The sequence below is a fragment of the Felis catus genome, chromosome B4, assembly GCF_018350175.1.
Source record: "Felis catus isolate Fca126 chromosome B4, F.catus_Fca126_mat1.0, whole genome shotgun sequence".
Lineage (NCBI taxonomy): Eukaryota > Metazoa > Chordata > Mammalia > Carnivora > Felidae > Felis > Felis catus.
The window spans coordinates 14,897,614-14,920,839 of record NC_058374.1 but is presented as its reverse complement, the minus strand read 5'-3'; the positions used below and the strand labels follow the sequence as shown (position 1 = coordinate 14,920,839).

The window sequence follows — 23,226 nt, the reverse complement described above, 5'->3', positions numbered from 1 at the left end:
GAGGGGCAGAGAGAAAGGGGGAGAGAGAATCCCAAGCAGGTTCCGCACCGGAAACGCACAGCCGGCTGCGGGACTCAAACTCAGGAAACTGTGAAGTCGTGACCTGAGCCGAAACCAAGAGCGGGACGCTTAAGAGACTGAGCCACCCAGGCGCCCTTGTATGTTTAATGTAAGGTGGTAAGGAGGTTCTTACGAAGGATGCAGGCTAATGGAGGTTCCTCATTGATGAGCGCTTTCAAGATCACTCCAGCTACAAAGGCAGGTAGAGCGTTGCACACTGTTTGTTAAAGCTTCTGCCCGGAATGGACATTCAGCACTTCTCCTCACATTTGGTAGGCCAAAGCATGCTCCGGAGGTTGGCCATGCCAACTTACTTCACACTTTTTTTTTTTATCCGCACCTAACAAAATTATATCTACAACCTGTAGAAGAATACCAGGTAGGATAGGAAATGTAGTAAAAGAGGTTGGCTTTGAAAACTGTGATTAAAACTGATTTTTCTTCTATCCCTAATGGACATATTTTGTAGGACAGATTTTTGGGGGGGGACTGAAATGGCATAGCTCTTCGGGGCTGCAGTCCCAACCCTCACACTTCCGGTAGAGAGCACATAAATGGCAAGGAAATGAAGGTGTTTCTGTCAGCAGGGATTTGAGTGAAACTTTCTGCCAAAAATCAGTCCTGAACCTGGTCTGCCTGGACTCCATTCTCTACCACAAATGTTGTCTGGGAAGACCGAATGCCCTTCATCCTTTCAGTCAGCCTTCTTGGGATACGTGCCGTAAAATCAATGTCTTTTCCCCCCTCAAGGCACATTTCTGTTCACTTTTTAATATCAATTTATTTTTGAGAGAGAGAGAGCACGCGAGAGCGTACCTGCATCCAAGTGGGCGAGGGGCAGGGAGAGAGAGGGAGACACGGAATCTGAAGCAGGCACCAGGCTCTGAGCTGATCAGCTCAGAGCCTGACCTGGGGCTTGAACTCTCCAGCTGTGAGATCGTGACCTGAGCTGAAGTTGGATGCTTAACCAAGTGAGCCACCCAGGTGCCCTGTGGTTCATTTTAACCCACCTTTACTTCTAAAAATATTATCTTAAGACAACAGTGGAAGCGAAAGTGAAGCTTCATGTTAGCAGGCAATAAAATCAAATTTCAGTGACTAGAACAGGGTTAGTAGTTTTCCGTAAGCAGACACCAGTCTAAAGAGTCGAAGTGTGGCCATGAAGAGAGCCCAAGGCCTTCCTTACTCTTGTGGGGTTTATGGTGCACAGCCAGTGACAGAAAAAGAAAGGTAAGGCCAAGGTGACAGAGAGCGGTGTGTCCCCACCCGCGTATCTATTTTTGATTGGGTGGGTATTAGTTTCCTGGTGCCGCTGTAACAAATTACCATACACTTGGTGGCTTCAAACAACACAAACTGATTATCTTATGGTTTTGGAGGCCAAAGTGGAAACTAGATCCCACTGGGCTCAAATCAACGCGCTGGCAGGGCTGTGATCCTGCAGGACGGTATGCGGGCAGAACCTATTTCCGGTTTCCAGAGACTGCCCACGTTCCTTGGTTCAGAGCCCTCGTCAGTTTTCAAAACCAGCAATGTCAGGCTGAATCATTGTGCTTTCAAGTCTCTGGTCCTCCTTTCCTGCTTCCCTCTTCCACTCTCAAGTACCCTTTATATGACATCGGTCTGGATAATCCAGGAGAATCTCTCTATCTCAAATTCAGCTCCCTAGCAACCTTAATTCCACCTGCAGCCTTAATTCCCTTTGAAAGGCAACCTAAAATATTCACAGGTTTGGGGGCAGGGGGGGAAGGTTTAAGGTAGAGACATTTTGGGCGTCTATTATTTTGCTTACCACAGGTGGTTAGACTTTTATTGAGGAGGTGGAATATCAGAACAAGGACCTAAAGTAATTAAGTGAGGGAGGGAACCAAATATGGAGGGTCGGGTGGTGTTCCAGCCTACAGTAAAGTCATTGCTGAAGTCTGGAGATGAGAGTATCCTTGGGAGGTAGATAAAGGGCACTGAGCTGGACCCAAGTCAGGGGAAAGAGTGACAGAAAATGAAGCCAGAGAGCCCAGTAGAGGAAAGATTACATAATAACTGAAAGGCCAGGGTCAAGGCTTTGGATTTTATTCAAGGAGTGATGGGCAGCCCCTGGTGGTTCTGAGTAGACAAGTAAGATAATTTGAATTATGTTTCCCCAAGGATCAGGTTAACAGACAGTAGGCAAGCAAGAACGGAAGGAGACTGGGGTTTGGTGACAGCAGCTGGGGTTGAAAAATGGTTGGGTCTGGGATTCATTTGAAAGTGCAGGCGGTAGAATTTCATTACGGATCGGAAGCAAGGTGTGGAAGAAAGAGAGAATTTTGACCCGAGTCATAGGGGAACAGGACAGAGACAGGGAACAGTGGGGGAAGGAGCAAGTCTTGGGGAAAAATAATCAGGAGTCGAATCCAGACAGGTGACATGTGAGCTGCTTGTTGGACATCCGGGTGAGGTCACGTGGGAGGGCAAATGAAGAAAGCTGGAGCTCGAGCACAAGGCTTGGAGACTGAGATTGGGAAGCCACGAGTGTGTGGACGGTATTAGGACCGTGCCTTGGGGCGTGAGTGTGGCCGGAGAAGCGGGAAGCAAAGTACAACCAAGAGAGAAGGGAAGGGAACAGAAAGGGGGAGATCAAGGTTGAGACTGAGTCGTGGGGCACCTTGACATTTGGAGAAATATTGGAGGGATTGACAAGGAGAGCCACGGAGGCAGAAGAAGTCATGAAGCCAGTGAAGCAAGTCCTGTGAGGTGGAGTAAAGGGAGAATGGGAAGTTATTGCTGTGGAACAAAAGGGGTTGCCGTGGAGGTGGGGAGAGATAAGAGGAGAGGACCCACCCGGACAGCAGGGGCCCGGGACCTTCACTATAAACGGGCTCAGGGAAATGGAGTTGTTGAGAAGATACTAGTGCGTGTTTGCAGTCTAATAGGAATCATCCTGTTGAGAGAGGGAAGCAGCAGCGACTGAAAGTCGCTGGAAGGGGACCTGTAGGAACAAAATCCGGAAAGGATGTAAAGGGGTGGGTGGGGACCCTTAGACGGAGGGGACAGGGGCAGCTCTTCCTCGGGGACAGGACAGCAGCACAACAAGGGCACCACTGAGAGGAGCTTGGTGGGTCTGGAGACAGGATGAAGACAATGACCTTTTCTCACGTCTTGCGTTTTCTCCGTGAACCGGGAAGCAAGGTTATGGGCTGATGAGAAGGGAGCAGGAGCAGGTTAGCAGAAGGAGGAAGGGTGAAGAGTAGTCCCGGGGCAGAATGACTCGAGCAGTGAAGTCACAGGATTGAATCGCAGGCAGTGCGCCGGGACCGTGCAGATTTATAAATCTGAATTTACTGGTGGCAGGAATAGAATAAATTTTTTTTTTTTTTTTTTTTTTTTTTTTTTTTGCCTCTGCTCACCTTATGTTATGGTTCTACTCTTCTGGGATAGGATTTAAGATCTCCCAGGGAACAAGTCCATCCCGAGTGTTAATCTCCCGTGAGAATACACTGCAGACACGGAAGGTTTGAGTTCTTTCTGAAATGCCTATTTTAGGTAACATTAGGAACGGTGATTTTTTTTTTTTTTTCTTTTTTTAACCAGAGAGTGAACCATTTTGTTAGATGAACGGTTGGGATCCTTTTTACTACATCTTCTGGCCACAAAGACGAGATCCCAAGGAAAAGGGAAGCATATGACAGGAGTTAGCATAAATACATTTTCAAACGCTATTGGGAGGCCAGTTTATGCAGTCTTCATCCTGAAACCCAATCATATCCTGCATTTAAAAGCATTGCTTTGAGGTCATATTGAAGAGATTTATGTCATTTAATCTGCTTCCTGAGATTCCCATGCTGAGAGGTTTTCATTACTTCTTGAAGCAAATAAATTGTTGGGCGCTAAACAGAAGCATGCTGTGTTCCTGCCAATCCGAAGGTGACATATAAGCCATATTGAGACTTGTCAGCTCCCCAGCTGTTTCTTGGCCAAGACATTTGAGACCAGGGAATTATTCCGAGTGTGAGAAAATCTAGAGCCGAGAGAAAGCCTCAGGCATTCAAGGAGCTCAAAGAAAATCACTGTGGTTTGGAATGAAGGGATGACTCTGGAAGGTAAGGGTGGCATGAGATCTCTGGCTTCAGGATAGAGAATGAATTTAAAAGTGTCAAGCCTTGGGATGCCCAGGTGGCTCAGTCAGTTAAGCGTCTGACATCGGCTCAGGTCACGATCTCACCATTTGTGGGTTCGAGCGAGCCCCGCGTCGGGCTCTGTGCTGACAGCTCAGAGCCTGGAGCCTGCTTCGGATTCTGTGTCTCCCTCTTTCCCTGCCCCTCCCCCACTCACACTCTGTCTCTCTCTCAAAAATGAATAAACATAAAGGAAAAAAATCATAAGACTGGCAAGCCTGGAGGAAGAGAAACCAGTAGGAAGCTGTTGCAGAAACGGAGCCAAAAGAAAGGGCGGTCACAATTAGGGAAGTAGCAAGAGGGATAGAAAGAAATGGGTGGACTTGAGAGAGGGCTTCGGAAGGAAGAGTGGACAGGAACTGACTAGCGAGTGGAATTTGGGAGGATTGCTGATTGCCAAGGATGCACTCCAAGCTCCTGGCTTGGTTCATGGGGCTACCATTTTATTAGGTATAAATGGCGAACAAGACAGACGTAGTCTCTGACCTTGAGATATTCAAGTCCAGTGGGTGAGAGCTTCAACGCCTGGCAGCAGTAGTCTATGGTCATGTGACGTGACAGCAAAAAGTAAAGGCTTTAAGTGTGCAGAAGAAGGGCTTCTTTCCCTGCCCGGAGGGGGATTTGTGTGTATCAGGAGAGGGCATCATTAACGGCCAGAGCTGAAGACAGATGTGTGTGTGTGTGTGTGTGCATGGGTGGGTGTGCCTGTGTGACCTGTGTGTCCCAGGGGGCCGGCGAGCTTCGAGAGAAGACTCTTCCAGCTGGGGCACACCAGTGGAGTGTGTGGGAGCAGATGAGGTCAGAGGTGATGCCTCTCTACAATTGCTCTGTCCATCCCTGCCTTTCAGACTTTCATTTCCTACCAGGGAAGTTTTCTTTTCTCTCATTTTTAATCTGGTCTACCAGATTAAAGAGATGGCCTACCATGTCCCTTTGGAGAGATGTTCCCCTAGCTGCATCATGAATTAGCAGAATATCCCTCCCAAAATCACTTGCACCGTACCACCATATGTATTTCCAGAACAAACCTTACATGTGACCTGGGTTAACTTGCATACAAAAAGCATTTCAAACGATATTATATGATGTAGAAAACTCATTCCGATTATTACGAAACAAAAGTCTAAAGAACGCTGGCTAGGCACTATTGGCTGTGAAAAACATGAACTTGGAAATGCGACCTTTATTCTTGGCAAGACAATATAGATGTGGAAATAATTGTAGCAGAAGATGTATATTCCCATCTAGATCAGGAAAACTCTATAATATGTATGAAACAAAGCATTTAAATAGTGATATGAAAAAAATAATTTAAAATAAAACTTCCATGGGGCGGCTGGGCAGCTCAGTCGTTCAAGCGTCTGATTTCTGCTCAGGTCATGATCTCATGGTTTGTGGGTTCGAGCCCCATGCCAGGCTCTGTGCTGACAGCTCAGAGCCTGGAGCCTGCTTCGGATTCTGTGTCTCCCTCTCTCTCTGCCCCTCCCCTGCTTGTGCTCTCTTTTTCTCTGTGTCTCTGTCTCTGTCTCTCTCGCTCTCTCAAAAATAAACATTAAAAATATTTTTAAAATAAAACTCTCATGATTGCCAGTAAAGAAATGGCTTAAACTAGAGGAATGAGCCAGAAGCCTCTTAAATTCTAAAAGGTTGGAGGGGTTTACCAAACTTAACAGCTACTATGTCCAAGGGGTAAGATTCCAGTGACCTTCCTCTAAGTACCTTATGTAATTGTTTTTTTTTTTTTTTTTTACTAACTTTGAAGCCCCTTATGTAATTCTTTATACAAGTTTTGTTACTTTATATTGTTTGACTTTTTAAGAACAAAAATCTGAAAAAATTTCAATTTGAGAAGAAAGTTTTTGAAGCTGCATTTTTTTTTTATGACAGATACATTTGACTTAATAGTTTGGTTTATATCATTTCACTATTTATTATTTATTTATTTATTTTAGTTTCATTTTTTATTTTGTTTTTATTTTTTAATATGAAATTTATTGTCAAATTGGTTTCCATACAACACCCAGTGCTCATCCCAACAGGTGCCCTCCTCCATGCCCATCACCCCCTTTCCCCTCGCTCCCACCCCCCATCAACCCTCAGTTTATTCTCAGTTTTTAAGACTCTCTTATGGTTTGGCTCCCTCCCTCTCTAACTTCTCTTTTTTCCTTCCCCTCCCCCATGGTCTTCTGTTAAGTTTCTCAGGATCCACATAAGAGCATCATTTCACTATTTAGACGTAATGCATGGGGTCTATTTGTATTGACTTCATTATTTTATTTATTTGTTTTTACCTATTTATATTTGATAAATTTTACATGATAAAATTCATAAACTTAAAACATGTTATTTTATGGATTTATATATTGTAATATGGTTGCTACTGAAGCATATATATCTCATTACATCATTATAGACAAGTAATATTAATCATATTCATTCCACCATGCACTAGCTCTCTGTGGCCTGTTTACTACTCAGTACAAGTGTGTGCTGTTAAACACCATCATTCTTTTCCTCTGTCCCCCTGTCACCTGGTAACCACCACTTTACTCTCGGTAAAGCAGGTTTTTAAGGAAGTGATTTCGATTAGTTGGCAAACAAGGAAGAACACGATTTTGCAAGAGAAACATCATGTATGAAGTCTAGGAGTGAGACTCGACAGGGAGCAGAGAGGACGTTACCTGGATGGAAGGAAATGCCATACCTGGAGATCAGGTGTGGTTCCAGAACTATGCTGTGGAGGGCAGGGCATTTAGATTCGATCTACTCGATAAAGACAGGAAAACTGTTCAGCGCATGTCTGTGTGCATAGACACCTATTTGAATATTGTATACATATATGGTATACGTCTATAAATAAATGTATAGAATATTCATTTAATCAGGATAATGCATTTCTGTCTGTCAGAGGATGAATGGAGAAAGATGTGGTATATATACGCATTGAAATATTATTCAACCATTAAAAAGGGGAAAGCCTTGCCATTTGTGTCAACGTGGCTAGAACTGGAGGGCGTTATGCCAGGTGAATGAAGACACAGAAAGACGAATGCTGTATAATCTCACTTCCACGTGAACTCTAAAAGAAAACAAGATTAGAAAAAGAGAGCAGGTTCGTGGTTACCAGGGGTGGGGGAAATTGGACGAAGGTCGTCAGAAGGTACAAACTTCTAGTCGTAAGATAAACAAGGCCTGGGAATGGAATGTTCTAAGTGATGACTAAACTGTATAGCTGTTTAGCTATAACTGTATAGCTGTTATACTAAACTGTATAGCTAAACTCTATAGCTGCTGTATAGCATATATGAAAGGTGTTAAGAGAGTAGATCCTAAGACTTCTCACCATCAGGGGAAAAAAATTTTTTTTTTCTTTTTTGTATCTGTGTAGGAGATGGTGGATGTTTCCTAAATGTGTTATTGTAATCATTTCACAATGTATGTAGATCAAATCATGAGGCTGTACACCTTAAACTTCTCCAGTGCTGCATGGCAATTCTATCTCAATAAAACTGGGTGGAAAAAAGAATGACACATTTCTTGAACATTACATGGAAAAATGAATGTGGTATTTCCTCAAACACTTAAAAAAACCACAATAAAATGAGCAAGAGTATGAAAGCTACAGAGGTGTTCTTTAATGGTTTAAAAAAAAAAACACATGCTTAAAAACACGTCTATTTGTTTTTTTGTGGCGGCAGGGGGTGGGGGGAGCAGAGAGAGTTGTCAGCCCAGAGCCCGACGCGGGGCTCAAATTTTCAAACCGTGAGATCGTGACCTGAGCCAGAGAGACACCTAACTGACTGAGCCACCCAGGCACCCCTTTAATGTTTTCTTTAATAGTGGTTTTAGGGTATCGGGAATCATACATTGGGAAGTTTACTTTTCCGGGACATAAAAATCAACCCAGGTTTTTTTCTTGGATTTATTTCTTTTCGACAAGGAGTGCTCCTGCCACAGCTATATTATTTTGAATCCTACAAAGGAGTAGTCCCTGTTCTCAGATACGTAGTTTCAATTTGAAGGAAACTGTTAGAGCACACGCTGATTATGGGAAAGATTACAGACAAACGTTTAAAGATTTCTTTTTCCCTCTTCCTGATTAGAAATGTCTGGACAGCTCCTGCAACAGCTTTAAGAAAATCCCTAAGGCTGTGCACTCCAAGTGGTGACTGAAGGCATAAGGAAGCTTACTGTCTTCCAGCACGAGGTCGAGGACTTATCTATAAATAGTTTTCAAAAATCCCCTCATCTACCAGAATGTTCCGCGGCACCTCTGTCGGTTTCAGCTCCTGTCTCCCCCTGGGTGATCTATCTTCACTTTTTATAATTCCTCCCATTTGACTAAGCTAAAAGATTAGAAAAACCTGCTTGGAGCCCACATGTGCACCATATTCTACACTCTCTCACTCCTGCTCTGAAATGAATACTCCCGTGAAAATGGAACCAAAAGCTAGGAGGCTTGCCACCCACTGGGATTTGTACCCAGATTGCCCAGAGACTGAAGCTACTGATTGACGAAAGTCGGCTTCAAAGCCCAGAAATGGAAGACAGGCCAAATCAACTTGATTACTACCACTCATCTAAGTGTTCCAGGTTGGCCTACAAATCTGGTTTTTGGTGGTTTTTTTTTTTTTTTTTTTTTTAATGTTTATTCATTTTTTGAGAGAGATGGGGTGGGGCAGAGAGAGAAGGAGACACAGAATCTGATGCAGGCTCCGGGCTGCAGCACAGAGCTGTCAGCACAGAGCCTGAGACGGACCTGGAACCCATGAGCTGTGAGATCATGACCTGAGCCAAAGTCAGACACTTAACCGACTGATCCACCCAGGCTTTATGTTTCTTGTTTCTGTTTTTTTTCCAGATCACATTTTATCTTATTTTTTAAAGATTTTATTTTTCAAAGTAATCTCTACACCCAACATGGGACTCGAACTCACAACCCCAAGAGCAAGAGTTGCATTGCTCTACCCACTGAGCCAACCAGGGGCACCACCCAGATCATATTTTATGCTATCTGAAGAGAAACCAGAGTATTACCCAGATCATATTTTAAATGAAAGGGAGATCATAGTAAATATGTTAGACAGACTTCTGAACGAATACATTGGGGCTTTGGTCATTCATTCAGCAAACGCTCATGCAGGGAATACTGTGTGTCAGGCACTGTCCTAAAAGTGGGCAATACAGACTTGAAGCAGAGGACGTTCTACGCATGGGATTTACATATATTCTGAAGGAGACAGGAAGCATGCCAACCAACAAATCAGATCATCTCAGATCGTGCTCAGCCCTGTGGAAAACTGTGGCAGTGAGAACAGTAAACGCAATGAAGACACAGCAAAAGCTGAGCATGTTCAAGGGACAGAAAGTCGATGTGTCTGCGACTCATGGAGCCTGGGCAGTTGGAGGACCTGGGAGAGGATGGGAACCTGGGAAAGGAGGATGCTGGAAAGGCAGGCAGGGGCCAGATCATGTCAGGAGTTCAGCACCTCAATATGGAATTACAACTCTCCAAGAAAAAAGATGGATTGTTCTATAGCTGGTGTGGTGACGACTGGCCTTACTGAAAATAAATAAGAGGGGTGGTGCCTGGGTGGCTGTGTTGGTTAAGGGTCCAACAACCGCTCAGGTCATGATCCCGTGGTCCGTGGGTTTGAGCCCCGCACTGGGCTCTGTGCTAACAGCTCAGAACCTGGAGCCTGTTTTGGATTCTATGTCTCTCTCCCTCTGTCCCTCCTCTGCTCACACTGTCTCACTCTCAAAATAAATAAATAAACGTTGCAAAAAAAAATAAATAATACTTTGCCATGTCATATTAAAAAAACAAATTCCAGACGGACAACAGCCCCATAAGCACAGTTAAAAGACTAGTAAAAATTGGGAGAAGATATTTGCAACATATACGTAAGCAGAAGAATCAATCCTCAGAATACATGTCAACTTCTTACAAATCAATAAAATAAATCAGACAAGAAAGTGAACAAAGGATGTGAACTGGAAAGTCACAGAGGTAAAAAGTATGGGGGCCATAAATAGAAAAAGATGATCAACTTGCTAATGATCAGGGAAACGCCAGTGAAAACAGAATTGGCAAAAACTTTAAAATCCTACAATGACAGGAGCTGATGGCCCTACTCCTGTGTGCCGCTGCTGTGTTTGTGGGTTGTAGCTACTCTGGGAAAGCTGGTAAAGAAGATGTGGTGACTCTCTATGACCCAGCAATGTCATCTCTAGGCTGGTGCCGGAAAGGTACTCTTCCATGATCTCGTGGTTCATGGGATCAAGCTTGGGATTCTCTCTGTCCCTCTTTCTGCCCCTTCTCTGCTCTCTCTCATAAAATAAAATAAATAAAATAAAATAAAATAAAATAAATATAAAAACAATAAAAATAGAACAGAATAGAATAGAATAAAATAAAATAAAATAAAATAAAATAAAATACATAAAATAAAAAATAAAAATAAAATAGGCACCTGGGTGGCTCAGTCGGTTAAGCGTCCACCTTCAGCTTAGGTCATGATCTCGTGGTCTGTGAGTCGGAGCCCCGTGTCAGGCTGGAGCCTGCTTCGGATTCTGTGTCTCCCCCTCTGTCTGCCCCTCCCATGCTTATGCTCTCTCTTTCTCTGTCAATAATAAATAAACCTTAAAAAGTAAAATAAAATTAAGTTAATAAAATTAAAAACCTAACCTAAACTAAAAAAATAGAGCTGGGTATGGAGCGGGATACAATACCAAGCAAGAATTTAAAAGAATGAGCTAAATGTATCTGCCTACCTAGCTATCTACTAACCTACTACCTATTTTCTTGCTATCTACCCACGGATCATGCAGCCAGCACAGAACCATTTTTTTTCCAGTTAAAAGGAACACACAAACTACTCAATAACAAGCTGTTGTCAGACTACAAGTAAATCTGGCCCGTTATCTGTTTTTGTGTGGCCAGTAAGTAAGCTAAGAGAAGCTTTTACATTTTGTAGTGGTTTGGGAAGATCTTGTGAAAGAGTAACATTTAATGACACATGAAAGGTCTGTACCTTTCCAAATTTCTGTGTCTGCCCATCAAGTTTAATGGGGACATAGCCAAGCCCATTCTTTTATACACTGTCTATGGTTGTTGCTGCTACAGGGGCAGAGAGAGTGAAAAACCTGAAGTATTTTATTTTATCACCTTTAAGAAAAACAAATTGCAGACCGCTGTCCTATAGGATTCATGGGCATTCTTTTTTAAACGGCCAGGAGTACACACATCAATTTCATGATGGTGGACGCCTCTGGAGAAGAAAAAGAGGGCAATGGAACTAGGGATAGATGTGAAAGAATACTGTAATGTTTGTAAATGTGGAAGAGCCGAGTCGTCAATTCTGCCTGGTGGGAATGGAAGTGTTTGATATATTAAGTCCTTGTACCTTTCTTTGTCTACTTTCTTAAGGCCTTGGGAGAGCTCACAAAAAAATGTATATATATTTTGTAGACATTATTCTGTATCAGTGCATACAAATCCATCACATATACTTTAACAGTTGGGTAGTGGTCTGTTTTATAGAGGACAGAAATTTCAGTTTGAATCCCTTGTGTATAAATATTTAAGTTCCAGTTTTCTATCACAACCAGGATGGCAACTATCTTCACTTTTGCATCTTGAAGCATCTATGTAATTATTCCCTTCGAACCAAATGCTGGAAGTTGAATTCTTTGGTTAAAAAAATGTGTATTTAAGGGGCGCCTGGGTGGCTCAGTCGGTTGAGCGTCCGACTTCGGCTCAGGTCATGATCTCACAGCTCGTGAGTTCGAGCCCCGCGTCGGGCTGTGTGCTGGCAGCTCAGAGCCTGGAGCCTGCTTCGGATTCTGTGTCTCCCTCTGTCTCTGCCCCTGACCCACTCGCATTCTGTCTCTGTCTCTCTCAAAAAATAAACATGAAAAAAAAGGTTTTTTTTTTAAAATGTACATTTTTTTTTAAATTTTTTTTTTTCAACATTTATTTATTTTTGGGACAGAGAGAGACAGAGCATGAACGGGGGAGGGGCAGAGAGAGAGGGAGACACAGAATCGGGAACAGGCTCCAGGCTCTGAGCCATCAGCCCAGAGCCTGACACGGGGCTCGAACTCACGGACCGCGAGATCGTGACCTGGCTGAAGTCGGTCACTTAACCGACTGCGCCACCCAGGCGCCCCTAAAATGTACATTTAAAACCTTGGTAGGTGTTGCCAAATGGCCCTTCCAAAATGCTGTGTCGAGTTATTGTCTTGCAAACAGAGTGAATATTAATATTTTTTGCCCAACTGGTAGGTGACAAGTGTTAAGCCATTATTGTTTTAATTTGCGGCTCAGGGGGCGCCTGGGTGGCGCAGTCGGTTAAGCGTCCGACTTCAGCCAGGTCATGATCTCGCGGTCCTTGAGTTCGAGCCCCGCGTCGGGCTCTGGGCTGATGGCTCGGAGCTTGGAGCCTGTTTCCGATTCTGTGTCTCCCTCTCTCTCTGCCCCTCGCCCGTTCATGCTCTGTCTCTCTCTGTACCAAAAATAAAATAAAACGTTAATTTGTGGCTCAGGGCCTCTCTAGGAATTTACAGGCTTTTTACTTTCTTCTTTATTCTGTAATGCCCATTCAAGCCCTTAGAGCTTTTTCCTGTAGAATGTTAATCTTTTATGTTATTGATTTGGGAGCTTTTTACAAGTTGCATCTACTGACCTTTTCTTTGAAAAAACTTTCACCTCGATTTTCATTTATTTACTAATTTTAATAGTCTTTTTAAAAATGTTTACCTTTGAGAGAGAGAGAGAGAAAAAAAGTGTGAGCAGGGGAGGGGTAGAGGTGGGGGGAGACACAGAATCCAAAACAGGCTACAGACTCTGAGCTGTCGGCACAGAGCCCGACTCGGGGCTCGAACTCACAAACCGCAAGATCATGACCTGAGGTGAACTTGGACGCTTCACTGACTGAGCCACCCAGGCGCCCCATTACTCTTTTACTGCTTAGAAAGACTTAAATCACATGCATTCACTATGAATTTTTTTCCCTAGCTTTTGACTTTGTTTTCTCCATAGTTTGTGATATGCCAAGGAGAGAATTGCTTCTTAGGTGACTCTCAGTCTCCACCATCTCCCATGATCACAGGCCCTTCCAAGAGTTCTCTGGGGTTGACAGTGCATGTAGGGTAACCAGTGCCTTTCTTCTGCTATAGATCTACGTGTCTCTATCCTGTTTACCCCTTGTCATCAGTGTATCAGCGGGAGTTTGGTCAGAAAAACAAAAACCACTTTGAGTAGTACAGCTGGGAAGGGATCGCATACAGAGATGAAGGGTCTCGCCTGGCCCCTGGAAACACTGGGGGTGTGGGGAGGTCAGGAAGGTCACTGCCTGCAGATGAAGCAATATGGAAGTTCAGGACTTGATCTCCGCTGACTGATGCACCAAGAGGGGATTATTATCAAGGGATACTTTACAGAGCTGCGGGAAGAACATCACAGCTGTCACAGCTGGTGCCCACGTGTGTGCCTGCACCTGCCACCAGAAAGTAATGGCTTCTCCATCTTCTCTTTCCTGAGTCTCTCATTCCACAAGGGTCCTACTCATAAGAGTTCTAGAAAATGTATGTTCCAGGCTTTCAGCCCTTTGCCCTACAGAGGAGGGCTCAGCGGGGCTGAAATCATGCTGAGTATTTACAGTTATTACCTGGAGGGTGTTTTCAGTAAAGATCAGATTGAATCAAATCGAAAACATTGTCCATGCATGGGAGATTTCTTGAGCACCAGTGGGCAAGAGATAACACAGTGCCTTGTGTTGGGGTATTTGGCATGAAAGACTCTTGTTCAGAAAAGGAGGGTGAGAAATTGACTTTCATAGTCCATCTGAATAGATTTTATTCGTTTGAAATTTTATGACATTCTGACACGAGATTTAAAGTCAGACAACTTGTAGAAATAGTGTAGCAGAAGTTTGAAAAGGTGATTTGCCCTCCTCACAGATCAAGGAGTGGCTGATCCGTCTAGACTAAAGCTTATCTCAGTAAATAGACCCAGGACAGTGGAATTCTCTGTTGTAATCCTTGGGTATGGAATCCTTGGGATTGGGTATGGAATTAGTGGAATTAGTGAAGCCAATTCATTTGTATTCTTGGTCCAGAAGAAATTTGTTGCTGGCCAATAACCCACAGTTGACAGTTTTAATCTAGTTATTACACAGTTCAACCTCTGAACAGCAGAAAGGACGTCTGAGGAGTCACAAAGGTAAAGTCACATCATTTTCTCTAGCAGAACGAGGCCCATTTAGAACTGGCTTCTCTCTTTCCCCAGGATCCATTTCCTTCCTCCCGGCAGGCTGTTTTTCTTAAGTTCTTTTGGGATCTCCTTTAAAGACTTTTGAAATGTTTGAGGTGCTGGTCTTTTCATGGCTTTTTAGCAGTTTGGACATTCCAAAGCCACTGTGTAGCCTTTTCTCTCTGTAATGAATCAGAGCCACATGGACAGTCTTGAGAGGTGTCACTCATTTCGCTGCTGAGTACCAAAAATCACTAATAATAACATCGTACGTGTGTGTCAGCAAGGTCCTTTCCAGTTCTTGGACTTGGGTTGAGTTTCCAGGTTTCAAATTAAGAGATATTTGCAAAGGGTTTGGATTTTCAGTTAGATGGCTACATGATTTCTGAGCGTACAGCTTCTCAGCTTATAAAGAAGGCACTTTCGAGTTTGTGTAGCTCACGTCATCTTTATGACTTTGATCACCTGTGAGAGAGGAAAGGGAGAAGGTATTCTCAGCCTCATTTTCTAGAAGAAACCCAAACTCCAAAGACTGAGTGAATTGCCCCCATCACCCAGTTCATGGTGATAAGATTCATTGTCTCTGAGGTCTATAATCTTCCACAGTGCCTAGATGTAAATATAAATGTTTATTTTTTCAAGTTTATGCTGTAATCTGTAAAATGCTCTGTTTATTGCCAGTTGTATGCATTTTGGGTAAGGATTTAGAGAACCTTTTTTAATTTTTTTAAAATTTTTTTAAAAATGTTTATTTATTTTTGAGAGAGAGAGGCAGAACATGAGCAGGGGAAGGGCAGAGAGAGGGAGACACAGAACAAGAAGCAGGCTCCAGGCTCTGAGCTGTAAGCACAGAACCCGACGCGGGGCTCGAACTCACGGACCGCGAGATCATGACCTGAGATGAAGCCGGACGCTCAACCGACTGAGCCACCCAGGCGCCCCTAGAACCTCTTTTTTTAAAAACAAACAAAACAAAACTCAGAAACAACAAAAGCATAAGATTTTTAAGAAGGAAATTCATGATTTTCAACTAACATGTAAAAGTCAATTTTAGGTTAAGATTGACTATATATAATTTTTAAAAGTCTGTAATCATATGGAAACTCAACTTCATGTTAATTACGTGTGTATTTTGGCCTCACTTAAGAGGCGTTAAAAGTTCGTTTTGTAATGCCTTTATTATAGAGTCAATGAAGAAAAATGAAACGCATACCAAAGGAAACACATATAAATAAGATTCCCTGGTGCAAATGTCTTTTGAAACCCATTAGCTATTACCCATGAAGCTCCAGTGACAACCATGTGGTTAGAGCCACGTGGGAAATACGCTGAGTGGGAATCAAGAGTGAAAAGAAAGATATCTGCTTTTTATTAAAACCCGAAGAGTGTTATAATTGGGTTGAGTTTCTACCCAGATGGCCCCCCTTCTTATGACATCTGCAAAGTGTGTCTAAAACTACGTTGAGGTGTTATTTTCTGCGGCTGCGTGGACACATGTTAGCTTCGTCAAAAACCAAGACCTTGGAGTCCTTCACAATCTTTCTTGCTAACTCTTGCCAACTCAAGGGAGGAGCTAACTCATGTGCTTCTCCCCTCAGGGAGATTCCTATGGGTTTCCCTACTGGGAAAGATTTGAAATTCCTTGAGGCAGTTGTAAGTATCTGGTCTTCGATCTTTTGCAAATCAATGACAGTTGCATAGATTTGAGGCTATTAGAGTTCATGTCAACTTGACAATACAGTTATCTCTGAAAATATTAAGTGGTAACAATAAAAAATGCTTCCTGTAAGTGAAGTTGTGAAATGTCATGTTCAAATGCGCATTTTCATTTGGTATTTTCCTAAATGAAAAGGCTTGGTGAGAACTCCCCACCCCGTGTCTGAACATTGTTTGTTTTTTTTTTCAAAGAGTTTTAACGGATGTGTTCATTGTTACATATTATATTTGGCTGCCACGGTTTACGGGTTCTTAACAGTTCCATGTCCTCCTTGTCAGACAACAGAAAGATCAGAGTTAATGGAACCAAGGAACCTATAGAATTTAAATCGAATCAGTGGTTTGGGGCAACAGTGAAAGCTCACCGAGGCGAAGTTGTGGTAAGTATGAGTCGTGGCAATGCTGTGCAATATTATGTTCTCAGTTTTTCAAAACTGCTTTCATGTAAGGACTTCTATTGAGAGGGAGAGAGAGAGAGTGTGCACGCAGGGTGGGGGGAGGGGCAGAGAGAGGGAGCCGGAAGCAGGGCTTGATCCCACCAGTGCCCCAGGACATGTCAGATTTTTAAAGACAAACTTACCAGCATTCTAAAACAATAAATTTAGTAGCCCTTAAAATGAAAGAATTTATTCTAGTGTTTAAAGTTATAGGAGATAAAGCTTGTTTTCCATATCAGTTAGAGATTTTTAAATATCGCAACACTTGGACGCATGAGTGGCTGTCGGTTAAACATCTGACTTCAGCTCAGGTCGTGATCTCACCGTTCGTGAGTTCGAGCCCCACGTCAGGCTCCTCGGTGACAGTGCAGACGCTGCTTGATATTCCCTCTCTCTGCCCCTCCACCCCCAAATAAATAAACTTTAAATATTTTAAAATATATAACTGCTAATTACATTGTTCTCTGAGTACATTAATAATTTTTTAAAGTAAAAAAACCCCTCACTTTCAAGTAGATATCGTTCAGCTTTAAAGCGCTATGGCTTCATGATTCTCTTATTTCAATCATCTACGTGTCTAAGCTATTGAGAAATAAGTGACTATATTAAGCTGATCTGGAAATTTTTTTCTTGGGGGAATTTTTTAAACCATTGGATTTAATTTCCTTACAACAATAAAGCAATAACTTTGGCTTTTAGGATTTGTTTAAAGCTTCTTGAATTATGTTTTAATAAGAATAAGTATTTAAAGGAAATACCTTGCTTTATTTGGTCTGTGGTTAACCCCCCCATGGAGATTTTGACATAAGCAGGTAATCTATAAGATACAGACAGCCCTCTCCAGTTGCAAATCCAGAATTTACAGGATGGTCTCTATAGAACTATACTTGCATTAATATGGTTTTCATATTCCACAGTTGGTAAAAACTTTTTTAGCCTTTAGTGGCATATGACATGTGAATTGCTTTGGAAAGCTAATTCTATCTAATGACTATGTGGGATTAAAAAAAATCTTCTGGGTACTGTATTGATATTTTTAAGTCTTGAAAACTTATCTGTAACACATTATGCATCTCTGAAAATCGTATGCCATGTTCATAATAAAAATAGTTAATTTGGGGGCATGTTTCCATTTTCAAAATTATGTAAAAGGAAATCTGATAATATTAAATATATTTCAAGTTAATTTTTTCCTTTGAGCACTGAAATTTAGGGTAAAGAATTAAATTCTGCCCTATGTGATAATTATTAGGACTTCAAAATGCTGAAGTATCTTTTTGACTATCCAGATGTCATGTGTGTATGTATTAAGTTTGGGTCAAAGTCCAAATTCATCTTATCAGTGTATTTCACATCAGTGTGAAACTGAGCAGATATAAATAGGATAACTTTCTAGGCAAGAACTGGGAAGAATTTTCTTGGCATCTAAGTGTGGGGGTGGGGAGAGGGGTGAGATCCGGCAGGTGAGGCTGGTTTTCAGAATACCTCATTGCATAGGTGAGTGCCCACACTGCCCACACTCCTGCCTTTCACCGTTGGAACCTTACATTAAACATATTAGCACATAGTTTGTTAGTTTATTAAGAGGTCCCTAAGATGAAAGAATGTGGATGATATCGATGGTTTTTAGGTTATCAGCCAAGACCTCACAATACCAAAAAAGTCAAGTTGTGGAAACACTCTTCTTACTTGAAAATGGAAATAAAATATTTTCACTAAAAGTAGTTGCACATTGGGCAGATTACCAAGGACACATTTGGAATCATGAAAGGACTTTATTTTTTTTCAATGTCTATTCTTTTTTTTTTTTTTTTTTTGAGAGAGAGAGAGACAGAGACAGATCGTGAGCAGGGAAGGGGCAGAGAGAGAGGGAGACAGAATCTGAAGCAGGCTCCAGGCTCTGCACTGACAGCACAGAGCCTGATGCAGGGCTCAAACCCACAAAGAGATCATGACCTGGGCCGAAGTCAGATGCTCAACTGACTGAGCCACCCAGGCACCCCATGAAAGGACTTCAAAATCAGTGTCTGCCTTCATATTCCTGGCATTTTTAAATTTTAAGAGTGATATCATCAAAATCAGAGGTAGGCCAGTGATTCCATATTCCAGGCATCTGTAATTCTGTGTCCTTTGAAATGAGTGCTTGAATAATCAGGTAAAACACACTTAGGGCGGATTCATGCTAGCAAACGAGTCAAAAAGATGCCTATAATTTTCTACACATTTATTTTATTGCCTCTCTCATTTGTAACAAAATTAATGTTGCTTAATTTACTTAAAGAGGACTTCATATATTCTCTTTTGTATTTGATATCCTTCCAAATATCATGCTTTTGTTAAGAATCCAAGCTTCTGAAGAAGCAACCAGAGTATTTCATGCAAGAATCATATTTCCTTTCTGTTGCTTAAATTAATTTTTGTTTTGTCATGAATAAAAACCATGAGCTAAAAAATAAAGTCAGGAACACTGCGATAAGGGAGTAGCATGTCCAAATGAAAGTCATTGTTTAAAAAGTCATAAGATATGCCATCAGCGATAAGCCAGGGAAATCCATAAAACAGAGGTTTACAAACTTGTCTGCATCTTTGAATTCGAAAATAATTTCTTAAAGCAACAAGCAGACCAAAAAAGGAGCTCTCAGTTTAACACATCACACTGATTTACTGACTGAAATGATCGTTTGAGTCTAAGTAGGTCCAACTGTTTTAAAAAAGACAAGAAGATGTGAGTTCTTTGCTGTTAGGAAATAATTACTTTTGCCAGGTTACACATATTTAACTTTAAGTCCTGTGGGGGGAGAGCTCATTCCTTTCTATATGTTTAATTTATTCTGATGCTATTGTGGATTAATGTTGGGGGAAAAAGAACGGTTTTGGAAGTTTCATTAACTCTGCCTACTGAGGTACTTACCAGCATGCTGGAGGCCACTTAAATCGCCACTAATTTAACATAGTTTGTGATGAAGGTAGACACATTAGTCAACAGGTTCAATCATATCATAGCATGAGGAACCGATGCCAGGAAAATATGTTTTGTCTTCGATGCATCACAGGCCTGCGCTCCCTTATACCACTGGAGAACTCTTAAACCAACACCGGAGAAGGACCCGGTCGGCACCTGCTACGTAGCAATTCAGAATTTCAGCGCGTATGCGGAGTATTCGCCTTGTCGGAACAGTAAGTGACTTTATTCTTTGAAAGGGCACTTTAGCTCCAGAGCCCTTCTATGGTAGGCAGGGCAGGCAAGATCAGAACCTCACTGACAAGGAAAAAGAGATGGGGTGAAGATTATGGGCGGCCTTTCAGGACGTCTTGCTGCGACACGAGGGCCAAGACCCAGAATTCTGTGGGTCCTTTTCCGTGTTGTAGACATTTCTTTAGTAGAATTGATTGGTTCCTTAGTTGAGGCCTTAAACTCTCAGCGGCTGTTCAGAATTCACACCGCAATCTAAAGAACGAGGACCACCCACTTGACTCGTTCACGGCAGGAGTGGTGTTTGCGAGTGTGCTTGGAACTGGGGACCCTCTCACATCAGCTTTCTGTCCAGCCTGTGTTCCTGCCGCCTGTTGCTCTCTTTGGCAGCTGTGTGCTCGGGTTATCTGCATGGTGGGCTTTTTTCCCTTCAATGTTTAATCCCTATTTTTCAAAAGGGCTCTGCACGCTTAGAGTATAAGTCTTATCTGGCCGTTCTCGGGATCTTCCAGCAAAGCATCTTTGAAAGCAAGCCTGGCGAGTTCCAACTTTGGGACACTGCTGTTTTAATCACTTCTTGCTGGAACACCATGGATTTGGGACAGCGGTTCTGACTGCTTGGATCTACTCAGTCCTTTTGTGAACTCTTCCAGTTTTCCGTGTGTCGTTGGAGATCAGTGGGATTTGTCAGGGAGCAACCACAGGATTTTCATCCTTATTCCCGATAGTTCGCAAAATCACAATGAGGAGAGAAAGGTCATTAGAAGGAACATTCTAGCAACTGATTTCGGGAAATTGATTTTTCAAAAACCCAATCCCAAATTAGATTTCCAAAACCACAAGTAATATTTCCCCATTTTGCATGAATATTTTTTATAAATTTTTTTTAACATTTATTCATTTTTGAGAGACAGAGAGCATTGAGCAGGGGATGGGAAGAGAGAGAGGGAGACACAGAATCCGAAGCAGGCTCCAAGCTCTGAGCTGTCAGCACAGAGCCCGACACGAGGCTCGAACTCGTGAACAGCAAGATTATGACTTGAGCCGAAGTCGGACGCTCAACCGACTGAGCCACCCAGGTGCCCCCTGCATGAATATTTTTTAAATCCAAGATTAATTTAGGCAAGATAATAAGCAAATATCAGAAATAAAACAACGCAGATAAAGAATGGATCAGTGATATTAGAGGGTTAATAAAGACGCCACCGAGATTTCATCTAAATAACAAAGTGGAACAGCTAACTCAGATGGGGGTAGGATTTTGGCAAGGGGAAGATGATGGCTTCTGTTTTAAAATATTGACATAAATTACCCACTTCCTCACATTACGACAAGTGTCAGTCGAATGAATAATCTGTGAAGTTAAGATTTTATTTTAAAGGCTTGAAAACAAAGGTTCCTTGTTGATAATGAGACTCGATTATGTATCCATTCAACACACTAAGTAAGCACTACTTATCCTGTGCTTAGGGAATAAAGCACAGAACAAGAGTAAATAAAACACAGTCTTTAAGAAACTTACATTCTAAGTAGGGGAGACAGACAACAAACATGTAGGTGTTCAGATCCAGCAATTCCACATCTGGGTGTAGGTCCAGAGGAAGTGAAACCAATATCTCAAAAAGATATCTGCACCCCCACGTTCATAGCAACATTATGCACTTTAGGCAAGACATGGAAACAACCGTAGCATCCACTGATGGGTGAATGAATAAAGAAGATGTTGTGTGTGTGTACAATGGAATGTTATTCAGCCATAAAAAGAAGGAAATCCTGCCATTTTCAACCACGTGGATGGACCTTGAGAGCGTTATGCTAAGTGAAATAAGCCGGACGGAGAAAGACAAATACCAAAGAAGAACGCCACTTACACGCAGAACCTAATGAAAAATAAAACAAAAAACAAAAACTCCAAACTCAGGGATACGGAAAAAAGATCAGTGGTTGTCAGAGGCGCAGGGTGAGGAGATGAGTGAAGTTGGTGAAGAGGGTCAAAGGCGCAAATTCCCATTTACAAGACAAATAAGTCCAGGAGAAGTAATGTCCAGCAAGGTGACTATGGTTAACAATACTGTATTGTGAGGGTGCCTGGGTGGCTCAGTTTGTTGAGTTTCTGACTCTTGATTTTGGCTCAGATCCTGATCTCATGCTTCGTGGGATCGAGCCCCGCGTTGGGCTCTGTGCTGAGCTTGAAGCCTGCTTGGGATTCTCTCCCTCACCCTCTGCCCCTCTCCCCCACTCACACACTGTCTCTCTAAAATAAAGCAAAACAAACAAAAAAAACCCCACAATACCATATTGTGTATTTTTCATTTGAGAGACACAGAGAGCACACGTGGGGAAGGGGCAGAGAGAGAGAAGGAGAGAGAGAATCTAAGCAGGCTCCACGGTGTCAGCACAGAGCCTGACATGGGGCTTGATCTCAGGAAGTGTGAGATCGTGACCTGAGCGAAAATCAAGAGTCGGACGTTTAGCCAACTGACCCACTCAGGCACCTGCTGTGTTGTATATTTGAAAGTTACTAAGAGAGTAGATCTTAAAAGCTTATCACAAGAAAAGAAACTATAATTGTATGTAGTGCTGGGTCTGGCTGTTAACTAGATTTACTGTAGTGATCATTTTGTAGTATATACATGTATCAAATCATTCTGTTATATTCCTTGGACTAGTAACAACATGTTCTATGCCAATTATATATCAACAAAAAGAAAACTTCTAAAAAAGAATATATTCATAACACAAAGGCAGATAGCGAAAAGTGCAACAATGAAAAACATAACAATGCGAAGAGTAGGGAGTGGGGAGAAGAGCTTTGGGAAAGGACCATGGGAAGGGCTCTCTTAGCAAATGGCTATTGGAGCGGGGCAGGGGGACTGTCCCACGCACGGGCAACAGCCCAGAGAGGCATATTTGGAGTCGTGTTCCGCTCAGGGTGTTGTGTTTCTTGGTTCCATGAGAGGCCATTACTATTACGCGAAAGATAGAAGTCAGGTAGAGGGATAAAGAAAATCCCAACTTAAATCAGAAAACTAATGGACGGCTGAGATTTGACAGAGAATGTGTTTCATCAATCCTGTTCATATCCTACTTCTCCCGATGTGCTAAAGATGCTTCCCCATCTCCGTAAGCTATGAGAGCTGAAACGATGAGTTCATCCTTCACAGTCCTCTTGCCTAGGTGATCTGCCGTACTCTTCCAGCGAATGTGGAGGGTGATCGTTTATAAGACCCGTCACTGCCTTTTGTTCTGCCTTTTAGACTGAGTGCCTCTGTAACGAGAGAACTCAGGTTCAAATACAGTACGTGGCACCGAACCATGAGTCTGAACCTTCATCTGAAAATAACAATCGTGGTCGGCTTGTGTCTTGAGTGACCCGGGCACGTTATGATGCCAAGTGACTCACTCTTTATT

General features: G+C 42.5%; 1 protein-coding gene across 2 annotated transcripts in view; it reads left to right on the top strand.

Annotated features, from left to right (window-relative positions):
* The window catches only part of ITGA8 (integrin subunit alpha 8), a 189,862-nt gene that overhangs the window by 10,541 nt on the left and 156,095 nt on the right, over positions 1-23,226 (top strand). For both annotated transcript variants that reach the window (XM_011283614.4, XM_045060942.1), the window contains exons 3-4: positions 16,465-16,565; positions 19,676-19,799. In XM_011283614.4, coding sequence (XP_011281916.1) covers positions 16,465-16,565; positions 19,676-19,799 — 225 coding nt within the window. The remainder of the gene's footprint in view (positions 1-16,464; positions 16,566-19,675; positions 19,800-23,226) is intronic.